General features: G+C 41.4%; 1 protein-coding gene across 3 annotated transcripts in view; it reads left to right on the top strand.

Annotated features, from left to right (window-relative positions):
* camsap3 (calmodulin regulated spectrin-associated protein family, member 3) overlaps positions 1-14,928 on the top strand; it is a 177,677-nt gene that overhangs the window by 125,448 nt on the left and 37,301 nt on the right. For all 3 annotated transcript variants that reach the window (XM_051920659.1, XM_051920661.1, XM_051920660.1), the window contains 2 exons: positions 5,089-5,227; positions 9,549-9,688. In XM_051920659.1, the coding sequence (XP_051776619.1) occupies positions 5,089-5,227; positions 9,549-9,688 (279 nt within the window). The remainder of the gene's footprint in view (positions 1-5,088; positions 5,228-9,548; positions 9,689-14,928) is intronic.

Genomic DNA, 14,928 nt, shown 5'->3' with positions numbered 1-14,928 from the left:
GAGCCTGCTGCACCCCATTCCATCCTGTCGACTTCCTCACATGCATGCCTAATAAAGCAGGCTGCTGCCGCTGCTGTCCGTGCTCTTGGTTTTACTGGTGTGCCTGCTCTTGCTGTTTATGAATAACACTGTTTGGCCAGTTCGTCTGTTTGCTGTATTGTGGATGCAGTGATGGTGGTCTTGGTGATAGTTGCTGTCAATGTGGCTGGGTGGTGCAGCTTTGTTAACAATTTTTTTTTTATTATTGTTATTATTTCAAACTTAAATGCTCTGTCTTCTGAAGGATTTATTTCTGCCACCATTACAGTTAGAAACCTTATAGCCCGAAAAGACGATGGGGGGAAAAGGTTAATAAGTTTCAAATTTGAGGAAGTGCAGATTTGTGCTAAACGAGGTGATAACGGCAACATGCAGTACGTCTGAAGGGCACTGCCAAGGCTGTCAAGTTCACATGTCCCGCTGCCTGGCACTCGGAATACACAGTTTTGTATCAGATTGTGTAAAATCAGCGCTGTGACTGAGTCACAATGTTGGAATTTTTATATGTTATGTCTGTTTATCCAAAATTGGCACACAGACTGAAAACACACAAGTCTGCACTTAATTATCCAACACCTCCTCTACCATACTGTTTACCTTCATTTAGGTTTGGTGTTGAAACAGGGAGAACACGGCACTATATCTTCAGGTCAGCAGGAGATTATGTTCATTTGTGACTTTTTAGAGCTTGACAGACAGTGCAGTGGCAGCTTTGGTCTGGTCAGCATCAAAGCCAGCTGTGTCGTTAAATCTTTCTTTGAAGCAGCAAAAGAAGGAACCTTGGCAAAGTATGATATCGTAGCTCATAATTTAGCACCTACAGTGCATCCAGAAAGTATTCACAGTGCATCACTTTTTCCACATTTTGTTAAAAATTCATTTTTTTCCTCAGAATTCTACACACAACACCCCATAATGACAACGTGAAAAAAGTTTACTTGAGGTTTTTGCAAATTTATTAAAAATAAAAAAAACTGAGAAAGCACATGTCCATAAGTATTCACAGCCTTTGCCATGAAGCTCAAAATTGAGCTCAGGTGCCTCCTGTTTCCCCTGATCATCCTTGAGATGTTTCTGCAGCTTCATTGGAGTCCACCTGTGGTAAATTCAGTTGACTGGACATGATTTGGAAAGCCACACACCTGTCTATATAAGGTCCCACAGTTGACAGTTCATGTCCGAGCACAAACCAAGCATGAAGTCAAAGGAATTGTCTGTAGATCTCTGAGACAGGATTGTCTCGAGGCACAAATCTGGGGAAGGTTACAGAAAAATTTCTGCTGCTTTGAAGGTCCCAATGAGCACAGTGGCCTCCATCATCTGTAAGTGGAAGAAGTTCGAAACCACCAGGACTCTTCTTAGAGCTGGCCGGCCATCTAAACTGAGCGATCGGGGGAGAAGGGCCTTAGTCAGGGAGGTGACCAAGAACCCGATGGTCACTCTGTCAGAGCTCCAGAGGTCCTCTGTGGAGAGAGGAGAACCTTCCAGAAGGACAACCATCTCTGCAGCAATCCACCAAGCAGGCCTGTATGGTAGAGTGGCCAGACGGAAGCCACTCCTTAGTAAAAGGTACATGGCAGCCCGCCTGGAGTTTGCCAAAAGGCACCTGAAGGACTCTCAGACCATGAGAAAGAAAATTCTCTGGTCTGATGAGACAAAGATTGAGCTCACATTTGGAGGAAACCAGGCACCGCTCATCACCAGGCCAATACCATCCCTACAGTGAAGCATGGTGGTGGCAGCATCATGCTGTGGGGATGTTTTTCAGCGGCAGGAACTGGGAGACTAGTCAGGATAAAGGGAAAGATGACTGCAGCAATGTACAGAGACATCCTGGATGAAAACCTGCTCCAGAGCGCTCTTGACCTCAGACTGGGGCGACGGTTCATCTTTCAGCAGGACAACGACCCTAAGCACACAGCCAAGATATCAAAGGAGTGGCTTCAGGAAAACTCTGTGAATGTCCTTGAGTGGCCCAGCCAGAGCCCAGACTTGAATCTGATTGAACATCTCTGGAGAGATCTTAAAATGGCTGTGCACCGACGCTTCCCATCCAACCTGATGGAGCTTGAGAGGTGCTACAAAGAGGAATGGGCGAAACTGGCCAAGGATAGGTGTGCCAAGCTTGTGGCATCATATTCAAAAAGACTTGAGGCTGGAATTGCTGCCAAAGGGGCATTGACAAAGTATTGAGCAAAGGCTGTGAATACTTATGGACATGGGATTTCTCTGTTTTTTTATTTTTAATAAATTTGCAAAAACCTCAAGTAAACTTTTTTCACATTGTCATTATGGGGTGTTGTGTGTAGAATCAAGAGGAAAAAAATGAATTTAATCCACTTTGGAATAAGGCTGTAACATAACAAAATGTGGAAAAAGTGATGCGCTGTAAATGACCCCATAAGGTACCAGCACTCCATAACCTTGGTTTCTTCTTTTTTTGTCATTTTCTTTTTAAATTTATTTAAGTATTTTACAGACTCCAATAATAAAATGTTCCTTTAGTGGCCAAACAAATATTTTACCTTCTGGTAAACTTTTCAGACAGGCTGTCAGACAGAAACCAACATCGGCCTACTAAATGATATTACTGTGGGTCTTGAATTTGTGTTTTGTTTGTAAAATTTGATACAATAGCATTTATTTTTGCGTAACCCAAAATCACACAAGACGTGCCGTAATGGGCTTTAACAGGCCCTGCCTTTTGACAGCCCTCCCCAGCCTTGACTTTCTTAAGAAGACAAGGAGAAACTCCCAACAAAAAAGCCCGTGTAGGGAAAAAAAATGGAAGAAACCTTGGGAAAGGCAATTTAAAGAGAGACCCCTTTCCAGGTAGGCTGGGCGTGCAGTGGGTGTCAAAACAATACCACATACAGAACAGAACACAAGTAATCCTCAATACAATGTAGTAGTGCAATAGAAATATTACAAGTATAGAGCAGAATTCAACAGTAGATTATATTAATAATAATAATAATAATAAATTACATTTATATAGCGCTTTTCTCAGTACTCAAAGCGCTATCCACACAGGGAGGAACCGGGAAGCGAACCCACAATCTTCCACAGTCTCCTTACTGCAAAGCAGCAGCACTACCACTGCGCCACCTGTGAGGAATATTACATAATACGATGTTTGTGATATTAACTAAGCAATTAACTATTAATTAGCCAACAACCCCCCTAACAAAGAATCAAATTTTCGGATAATGAAGAGCAGCTCCTGCCAATAACAGGCTTGTAGGTGGCAGTAAGATGGAGAGACCTCTCCAGATGTACCACAAGTTTACATTTAAAGGTATTAACATTTGAATGCAGGAGGTCTAGCTTGCTATGTCCACATAAGGAACATGCCGTTAGATCCAAAGCTGCCTGGTTGAAGACACCAGTGCTCAGAATGACTTGTCTTTCGAATGTTCACAATGGAGTGAATCATTTCTGAGCATCTTCTTCTTGTTCATCTTCTGCAGATATTTCCATTTTATTTTTTTTTAAAGTAGATCTCTCCAATAGATCTTTCAGCTTGATTTTTACAGTCGGATGCCTTTCCTTTAAACCAGCACTCCCCATTTATCCAGGCTTGGGACCAGCTCCAAAGTAAAAACTGGGTTGAATCATTTCTGCTGCTGAGCTTAAAAATCGGCCTCGAAAAGATGACGCAACCGCCCCTCCTAGTCGGTAATATGGATGAATTAGTCAGAATTTCACATTTAAGCTTGAATTGTAATGTGCTTGCTTTTTCAGTATTTCGTATTCACATCAGTCTCCAGACCCCTTCCCACTCTGTCTGACCGTATCAGATATAATCCGTATTCAGCATTAAATAGCATCTGAAATAGAAGGTTTAAGCCGGTTCTCCACAATACCCAAAATTCCACTCTTACCTATTTTTAATTAAATGTGCTGTCTTTCTTTTGTAAAAATAAAAAATAAAATTAATAAACACTAAATTTTTAATATTTCGAAATACTCCACCATTTGAAAATGTTAACACATTAAGTTTAAGTGGTTCCCTGCAAAATGCATGTTCTACTGCACTGTACATTTACAGACTACGGTGTATGCCGTTAGTTAGACAGTACTTATTTCATTGTAGCGCTTTTCATTGAAATTATTATTCACAATTATAATGATGTATCACAACTTTGATAACTAGAATTATATCTTACCAAATTCAAGAAAAATCTTTAACCGTTCCTTAGAGACAGAACCTAATATGATGTCAGACGTGAGAGATGGATTTGGATTCTTCCGGTCTTTGTGCAAGGTACAGTAGTTGGTTTCTCATGAACCGCTCAGTTAAAACGTTTACCAGAAGGCACAGGTCTCCTTAAGGGTTGGCAGCTACTGCTCTGACCCCATGTGTGCTGCTCACTACAAGATCCCATTTGCACATCTGAACGTTTTCAATGCGTCTTTCGGTCTGTGAGGATTTAATCAAAGCTGTCTGGAACAGCCATGTTGCAACTGTGAATTTCTCATACTTTAACTTCATACCTGATCAGATGAGACAACATGTGGCATGTTTAATGTTTGTTAGGATTATTTTCTAATTTACTGATTTTTAAACCTCTGTTTGCTTGAGTTCAGGGTTTATACATGAATGAACCTTGAACTTTGTTTGAAGCTTCATAACTTGAACAGCCAGGCCTTGGCTGAGTGGCATCCCGCTCAAGGCAGTATAAAGCACTTTTGTTCATTTTTATTCCTTACTGCTTATTTCTTTTCCACTTTGCATTACTATCTGACTGAATGCCTGACACGGTATGGGTGAGCAGAGAACTTCTCAGAAGACTCCAATGAGATTGTACCTCACAGATGTGAATCATGTGCACCAATGGTGATCGTCGACCTTGGTGTCTATTTGGAGAAATTCTACTTTGGCCAGCAAGTTAGAAATGGAAACGAGGAAGACAAAGCAGAATACTTTTTTTTGTGGACATGCGCTATAAAATATAAATGGCTTTACATCATGGCGCATATAACTTTCTTGGTTTATACTTAACTTTACATTCTTTTTTTTTTTTTTTTTTTTTTTTTTTTAATCAGATCCGCTACAGGAAGGACAAAGTGATGCCGAAGCAGACACCAATCTTCCCACTTGTCTCCAGTTCAAAGGACCTCTCTAATGGCTGTGCCATTGCAGCGATAATTCACTTCTACTGTCCCAACAGTCTGCGGCTAGAGGGTAGATTGGCTTGTTCCATTTTTAATGTGCAAAATTTTGAAAATCTCCTGCATTGAATGGGGCTGTCAATCCATCAAAGGATGCTGGAGAAATCCCAGGGCACCCTGATGGAAAAAAGTATACAGATGTGGGGATGGACAACTTTAGATGGTTTAATCTGAGAGAGAGGCAGCAGTGTGAGAAATTTAGAACTTGTATTTGTCCACAGGGAGAAATGTGGCTTTTTTTAGATAGATATGAAAGGCGCTATATATCTATCTATCATATAGTGCCTTTCATACAGTGCCTATATACCTATCACTCATACAGTGCCTTTCATATAGATATGAAAGGCACTATATATCTATCTATCATATAGTGCCTTTCATATCTATCTATCAATCATATAGCGCCTTTCATATCTATCTATCAATCATATAGCGCCTTTCATATCTATCACTCATACAGTGCCTTTCATACAGTGCCTATATACCTATCATTCATACAGTGCCTTTCATATCTATCTATCATATAGCACCTTTCATACAGTGCCTATATACTTATCACTCATACAGTGCCTTTCATATCTATCTAGATTGATAGTTATGAAAGGCACTATGTAATAAATATGAAAGGCGCTATATGATTGATTGATAGATATGAAAGGCAGTATATGATAGATATATAGCGCTTTTCATATCTATCATATAGTACCATATAGCACTGTATGAGTGATAGGTATATAGGCACTGTATGAAAGGTGCTATATGAAAGGCACTTTATGAGTGATAGGTATATAGGCACTGTATGAAAGGTGCTATATGATAGATAGATATGAAAGGCACTATATGATTGATAGATAGATATGAAAGGCGCTATATGATAGATATATAGTGCCTTTCATATCTATCTATCTAATAGATAGAAAGGCACTGTATGAGTGATAGGTATATAGGCACTGTATGAAAGGCACTATATGAGTGGTAGGTATATAGGCACTGTATGAAAGGCACTATATGATAGATAGATATGAAAGGCGCTATATGATTGATAGATATATAGATAGATATGAAAGGCACTATATATCTAATAGATAGATATGAAAGGCACTGTATGAGTGATAGGTATATAAGCACTGCATGAAAGGCACTATATGATTGATAGATATGAAAGGCGCTATATGATTGATAGATAGATATGAAAGGCACTATATGATTGATAGATATGAAAGGCACTGTATGAGTGATAGGTATATAAGCACTGCATGAAAGGCACTATATGATTGATAGATATGAAAGGCGCTATATGAGATATGAAAGGCACTATATGATTGATAGATAGATATGAAAGGCACTATATGATAGATATGAAACGCACTATAGGATAGATAGACAGATACCATATATACTTGCGGATAAGTTGGGATTTGATTTTACAGTATAAAATCAATGGTCGTATAAGTCGAATGCGGAAATGTCACGCTATTGGTCCAAGAGATTGCGATATGCTAACGCCCACCTGAGAGAGTCACCATGGAGCACACGGCCTTTTTTTTTTCCTATGAATTGTGCCTATGTGACCACATGGTAATACCCGGCCTATTCCGAAGTGATTTGTGTTTTTTGTATCTCACACCCTTGTACACCTTTATCATAAAAGCATCCCTGATCTACGATGGAGCATTCGATCAGAAGAAAATATGAAGCTGATTTTAAATTAAACGTCGTTGAAGTAATAAAAGAAATTGGTGACTGTGCTGCTGCAACAAAATTCGAAATGTCTGAGAAACTGATGCGAGATTGGAGGAGGCAAGAAGATGTAAAAAAACAAAAAAAAAAAAAACAAAACTTAAGTGTCACATTTTTGAACGGGCGTATAAGTTGGGGTCTGATTTTATGATCGATTTTTCAGGTTTCAAGACCCGACTTATATGTGAGTATATACGGTAGATGTGTTCACGCTATGGTTTGAACACACACTAGAATGAATAAAAATAAAGAAAACATCTGAGATGGCAGTCCCAGTGGGGTACTATGCAAGCGTATTGCTGTTGTTATAAAGGAGCCCCCATAGACTTTAATGACATTATCTGGCCGAAAGTCCTCAGTGTTGATGTGTCAGAGAGAGGATGTGCAGCATTGTTCATAATGGCACTCAGTTAGGTTTTAATCCTCTCCTTCACTATGACCTGCAGGGTGTATGAGTGTGTCCCATAACTTTAGCGTGTTGATTCGGTGGGCCTCTCTTGAAGTGATTTTAGCAGCGCAGCACACCACGCTGGCCGTCACTGAGTTGTAGAAGATGTGAAGGATGTCACTACCCACATTAGAGGGACGCTGCCTCCCAAGGTAGAAGGAGCCTGCTCTGCCCTTTCTTATATTTCCTCTGTGTTACGAGAGCAGGCCTCATCTTCAATGTAACCAGCGAGGTGTGACTCTCTGTCTTACATAACCTATACAAAGCATTCACACTTTTGGATGTTTTTGTATTTTATTTTCACAGAACTAAATCACAGTGGATTTAATTTGGCTTTTTTGACACTGATCAGCAGAAAAAGACTGGATGGAATGAGTCAAAGTTGTATTACAATATAATGTGAAAACTTTTAAAAATAAACTTTTAGTAGGCCCTGTTACACTTCTCTGATGTGGCCATCATGCCGCTTTAGTTCAGACAATAAAGAAAAAAAAAAATAACCGTTGTGTATTGTGAGAAAAAGCAAGTGGGCCTTTGGAATGCCAACAGCAAGAGAGTCAGCACTACTCTTTACTGTACATTGTTTAAGTAAACCAAGAAAACCAAAAGTCCTGTTTGAATCTGTTTTTAAGCAATGCCTTCTACATCCCTTTTGATTTTTGAACACCCCTGCATTTCCCCCCCCACATAAATCTGCTTATCTAAAGGAATGCAAAACAAAAAACTGCTAATTAACATCACTGGAGAAACCGCACAATCCACGGAGCCGCTTAAGACAGAGAATAACAATAAACAAAAGTGTTTGTGTGTATTCTCAGTCTGTACAGCACCCTTTACTGATCTGCCTTGAAATGGGAAATTTTTAGCCAGTGGACTGTGTGACTTTGGTAACACAGGTTCTTAGTATTTATTGGTTTCATGAATTGTATTACAATGGGCAGTGTGACTTCGTGATCATAGGTTTCCCAAATTGCTTTCACACGGGCAGACAACTCGGATCCAATGTCCTCTCCTCTCCTCCACCTACCCAGAAAGCAAAAGATCAGAAGGCCCCACGGTGAAGTTGCTGAAGTCATAAAGGAAACTTCTAACAGATGTAGGAAGTGAATCAGAAAGTGAAATATCAATGCAGAGTCTGAAAGCAATGCCAACACTCATAACAGTAGAATGTAATGGAAGGAGGAGGTTAGGAGCATCCACCACATGACAAACCAACTCAGGATCCCAGATTAGGACCCGAGTGCAGCCATGCAACGGGTGACACCTCAGCACCACACTAGTTCAGATGGAATAGAGCAGTGGGAGGTTTTTTATGGTGGCTGGAGTGCCAATTCTGCCACCAAATCCCAGGTTGTACCCTGCAGGTTGGAGGGTCTACTTGCAGGGCTGAATGCAGATTAATGTCATACCCAGGACGGAGCAATCGCAGGTTAAGGGCCTTGCTCATGGTCCCAATGAAGTAGTTTATGGGATTCGAACCGGCAACCTTCAGATTACCAGTGCAGATCCCGAGCCTCAGAGCCACCCTTGTAATGGAAGGGGGGGGGGGGGGGGGGGGGGGGCTAACTTTGATACAAAATCAAACAAATTTGCATAAGGTAATTAGAAGTAAGGCACAGAACTGCACTGACACTACAGATCACAGTTTAAAAAGATAGCCAAGGTGTTTCTATCAAGTTTAAATTATTTTACATTTCACTGTTCACAAATCAATTACAGAATCATTGGAAGTCAGAGTCTATCCTGCCCTGGTTAGGACCTCTTTCAGTGGTGGGGCACATTCACGGGCGTATCTACCCTCATACTGCGCATACTTGGACAATGTAAGGCTATCTGTTAGACTAACAGAAATCAGAACAGTCAAAGAAAATGCGGATGAACAAAAGGGGAATATTGAAAGTCAACACAGCCAGTAACGGGGTACTAACACCCCTCATGCCCCCTCAGTTTCTATACATAAGTGAACATAAAGTCATAAGGTAAAAGGTCTGGAAACATAACAAGTGTATAAAATGAGACAATAATAGCGTAGAGAGAACATAAGGAAGGCAAAATGGCACAACTGTGTAAATGAATGTATGAGGTGTAGGTATAACTTGTTGGTTTAAAGCTTACATGGCTTTCTTTTGCTTCTCTTCCTCCACAGATGTATGCCTGAAGGAGACCATGTCTGTTGCGGACAGCCTGTATAACCTTCAGGTTGTTCAGGAATTTTGCCAAGATTGCCTGGGGGGTTGCTGCCCCCTTGCTTTGGAGGACTTACTCTACGCACCTCCAGCTCTCAAAGTAAGGTGAAGCCCAGAAAAATGTAAAAAAGTGAGCTATTGTGATGTTGTGTAGTTTAACTAAACTCATCATCAGGGGATTAGTATTTTATATTTTCTTTTATACAGAGGTGTGCAAAAGAAGGTTTACAGTTGTTTGTGTGGAAAAAACACTTTAATAATAATAATAATAATGACAACAAAAAATGTAATAATAAACAGTACAAGAATATGTTCTTTGTTTTCCATACTGACAACTGTAAACCTACTTTTGGTTTTTATATTTTACTTTTTATATAATGATGCATCTAGCTGCACATTTAGAACAGAATCATGAGAACATGACTGACTGACTGACTGACTGACTGACTGACTCTGTCTGTCTGTCTGTCTGTCTATATATATATCATGCTTTTCACATCTTTCTATCTATCTATCTCTATCTATCATGCTTTTCACATCTTTCTATCTATCTATCTATCTATCTATCTATCTATCTATCTATCTATCTATCTATCTATCTATCTATCTATCTATCTATCTATCTATCTATCTATCTATCTATCTATCTATCTATCTATCTATCTATCTATCTATCTATCTATCTATCTATCTATCTATCTATCATGCTTTTCACATCTTTCTATCTATCCATCCATCCACGATATAGAGCCTTTCATGTATCTACACACATATGTATAATATCTCCTCATGATTTGTTTCCTGGTTTGGGTCACAACGGCAGCAGGTCAGCCCAGATTTCCCTGTGCCCCACCTACAGATTCCAGCTGTTCTTAGGCAATTCCCAGGTGTTCCCAAGCCAGCCGAGAGAGAGAACTCCTCCAGTGTTCCCCGTGTCCGCTTCAGGGCCCATGCCTAGTGGGATATGCCTAAAACCAGCTCAAGGGGAAGCCACCTAGGTGGCATCCTTCTGACATGCCCAAACCATCTTATCTGGTTCCTCTCGATCCAGTGGAGCAGCGACTCCTCAAATTCTCTCATGGAATGTCAGACCAGGCAGCCCTGCGAAGAAGCCTCATTTCTAAAGCTTGTGTTTGCAATCTTATTTCTTTAGTCATTACCCACGGATCATGACCATAGGTGAGGACAGGGATGTAGATGAGCTAGTAAACGGGGCTTTGTCTTTGGCTCTGCTACCCCTTCACTATCACAGACTGGTACAACATCTGCAGATTAGCTGCCGTCACTCCAGTCCATATATCGATCTTAAATTCCTTTCTAGCATTAGTCGTTAACATAATCCTGAGACACATTTGAACTCTTCCATTAAGGGCAGTTGCCCATGCTGCCGCTTCACATTCAGCAGCGAATCACTATATATGACTGGCTGTTCAGTTCAGGAACCTTACAATGTGTGGAGAGAAACTGTCTCTGGATCTGTTGGAGCAAATGATTAATTAAGTAGTGTTTACCAGAAGAGAAAAGCAAGAAAATGACCTGAGTATGACGGCTGACATCTTTAACAAAACTGATGGCCCTTCTACGGCAGCATCTTTCAATTATTTTTTGAACAGAAGTCCACTTGCTACCGTATCACCATCCTCTGCAGTGCTTCATGTTCTGGAGCCGAGCAAGTGTTGCACCAGGATGTGATGCAGCCAGTTAGGATGGACTCCACTGTGTACCTGTACAAGTTTATGAGAACAGATGGAGAATCTAAAGCAACATCCATATTACTACATTTTCATTTAAAAGCAAAAACGATCTCTGTCCATACTGGAGTGTGAGCGTCGTTTTCAAAAGGATCCCTGTCCTTACTGAAACAGCCAAAAACGCACGCATCGTAGACCTTCACCTACATTGGGCATGCATGCATTGGTGACGGAGCTCACGAAGAACTGTGTAGTGAACAATTTGGAGCCCTGTGAAAAATCAGATTCCCATCTGTGCTTTCAAAACTACCAGTGCATGTAGGACTCTGTTAGCATGTTCATGATACAGAAAAAGAAAGACATCTATATTACTAAACCACAGTTAATTTATGCGTGGCGGACGCACCGAAGTGCATGCGCACTGCGGCGCAGCACCCCAGAGTCAAACGCAGCGGCTTCCCAGAGTCAGTAGGTGGCGCCCAAACAACACAACCTGTAAACTAGACTTGCTCTACTCCACTGTGCCAGCAGTCTGTGTGGCATCTTCAGTCTACCTAACGACACAGCCAAACGCGCTTCAGACACACCAGAAGCAAAGACATCACGGCTGCACGATGAAAGAGCTCAACTAACGGAAATACAAAACGAGCCCGTATGTTCAAATAGGGTTATTGAATTAAATGGAAACTTTACCATGCCTACGAACTGTGAACTAAACCTGAGGTTAAGCGTGCACGGCAGGTTGTACAGCCGCCCGGACGCGACCGCCCACACCACCACAAATACGACGACACGGCCATAAACAAACAACAACAAGACTGCATGAAGAAAACCAATAACAGAAACGCGTTGAAATGAACTGTCCCAGGACGCACCCACCCTCCATAATATTTCATCATGCGGTGGCTTCCCACCAAGGCGCATACGTTGTGCGCCGTGGCGCACGCCCCAGAGTCAAACGCAGTGAGAAACTGATTGCCATTCTTGGATTTACGATTCTCTAGAGAATCGCGGGCTTACTTGTTCTTTAAGGAGCCGCAGTGAATTGTCACCGTGCCACATTATTGCGCTTATTTCAGATGAAAGTAACAGTCTTCAGAACTGGCAGAGGTCATCTGATCAGTAAATGTAAACAGCGCAAGTGTTAGAGCGACACTTTAAATAAAAAGTTAATTTGCGAGAGGATTGATTATAAGCTGGCCATAGCAATCAGTTGTACTAAACAATATTTGTAAAAGTAACTCCGTAGGGAAACGTACATGAATGCGTGCGTGTATCATGGCTTTACTGCACTTTTGTATCTCTCTGTCCTTTAATATTGTGAGCTCAGCTGCATTCTACACTCACCATCTCCATTATTCATTTTGCTGCAGGATGCACTTCTCCTTGTTGAACAGATTAAGTTAAAAACCGTGACGGGTGATCAGTTAGGGAAGGAGACGACGTAATGAGAATCCAATCAGGGAAGGGCCATGAAAGAAGTCAGAACCAATCAGAACGTGGCTGGAGTATCATTGTTCAGAATATTCAGTTGTCACTTGTTCACGACACAATGCCAGCAATATTTTTCCATTACGCCAAAGAGCGTTTTTGCAAGTCTTCGTTTTCAGGGGTCAAAAACAATGGGGCAGTGTGGACAAAAGGTGAAAACATTGACAAATGTGTGCGTTTTTAAATGAAAACGGTAGTGTGGACGGGGCATAACAAAGTTGAGACACTGGAGGGACAAAATGTGTTGTGACCACTTTAGCTTTTCAGTAATAGTCGCCCCAAGAAATGTAAAGCTGCACTGGAGGGCGCTCCGGTTTCCTCCCACAGTCCAAAGACATGCAGGTTAGGTGTTTTGGCGATTCTAAATTGGCCCTGGTGTGTGCTTGGTGTGTTTGTGTGTGTGTCCTGTGGTGGGTTGGCACCCTGCCCGGGATTGGTTCCTGCCTTGTGCCCAGTGTTGGCTGGGATTGGCTCCAGCAGACCCCCATGACCCTGTGTTTGGATTCAGCGGGTTGGAAAATGGATGGATGGATGGAAGTTATTACCTAAAAGAATATTCCATCCCAATTTAAATATTTATATGTACATAACTTTTTTTACTTTCTCGTATATGAAGTACAGGGAAAGTATTGTAATTGTCCAAAAATTCCATTTTGAGATTTTGATGAATCTCGACGTTGTAGACCTCTGTGAGTCTGAAAATACCAGTGTTGGAATTCCGTGTGAGTGTGTATGTAAAACACAATCATTTCAGTACAAATTCACTTACAGTGGGGCAAAAAAGTATTTAGTCAGCCACCAATTGTGCAAGTTCTCCCACTTAAAAAGATGAGAGAGGTCTGTAATTTTCATCATAGGTATACCTCAACTATGAGAGACAAAATGAGAAAAACAATCCAGAAATCACATCGTCTGATTTTTAAAGAATTTATGTGCAAATTATGGTGGATAAAAAGTATTTGGTCAATAACAAAAGTTCATCTCAATACTTTGTTATAAACCCTTTGTTGGCAGTGACAGAGGTCAAACGTTTTCTGTAAGTCTTCACAAGGTTTTCACACACTGTTGCTGGTATTTTGGCCCATTCCTCCATGCAGATCTCCTCTAGAGCAGTGATGTTTTGGGGCTGCCGCTGGGCAACATGGACTTTCAACTCCCTCCAAAGATTTTCTATGGGGTTGAGATCTGGAGACTTGCTAGGCCACTCCAGGACCTTGAAATGCTTCTAATGAAGCCACTCCTTCGTTACCCGGGTGGTGTGTTTGGGATCATTGTCATGCTGAAAGACCAGGCCACGTTTCATCTTCAATGCCCTTCCTGATGGAAGGAGGTTTTCACTCAAAATCTGACGATACATGGCCCCATTCATTCTTTCCTTTACACAGATCAGTCGTCCTGGTCCCTTTGCAGAAAAACAGCCCCAAAGCATGATGTTTCCACCCCATGCTTTACAGTAGGTATGGTGTTCTTTGGATGCAACTCAGCATTTTTTCTCCTCCAAACACGACGAGTAGAGTTTTTACCAAAAAGTTCTATTTTGGTTTCATCTGACCATATGACCTTCTCCCAGTCCTCTGCTGGATCATCCAAATGCTCTCTAGCAAACTTCAGACGGGCCTGCACATGTACTGGCTTAAGCAGGGGGACACGTCTGGCACTGCAGGATTTGAGTCCCTGGCGGCGTAGTGTGTTACTGATGGTAGCCTTTGTTACTTTGGTCCCAGCTCTCTGCAGGTCATTCACTAGGTCCCCCCGTGTGGTTCTGGGATTTTTGCTCACCGTTCTTGTGATCATTTTGACCCCACGGGGTGAGATCTTGCGTGGAGCCCCAGATCGAGGGAGATTATCAGTGGTCTTGTATGTCTTCCATTTTCTAATAATTGCTCCCACAGTTGATTTCTTCACACCAAGCTGCTTACCTATTGCAGATTCAGGCTTCCCAGCCTGGTGCAGATCTACAATTTTGTTTCTGGTGTCCTTTGACAGCTCTTTGGTCTTGGCCATAGTGGAGTTTGGAGTGTGACTGTTTGAGGTTGTGGACAGGTGTCTTTTATATTGATAACGAGTTCAAACAGGTGCCATTAATACAGGTAACGAGTGGAGGACAGAGGAGCCTCTTACAGAAGAAGTTACAGGTCTGTGAGAGCCAGAAATCTTG

Source organism: Erpetoichthys calabaricus, chromosome 17 (genome assembly GCF_900747795.2).
Source record: "Erpetoichthys calabaricus chromosome 17, fErpCal1.3, whole genome shotgun sequence".
NCBI classification, from domain to species: domain Eukaryota; kingdom Metazoa; phylum Chordata; class Cladistia; order Polypteriformes; family Polypteridae; genus Erpetoichthys; species Erpetoichthys calabaricus.
The sequence above is the reverse complement of the archived record's forward strand: the minus strand, read 5'-3'. Positions and strand labels throughout refer to the sequence as shown.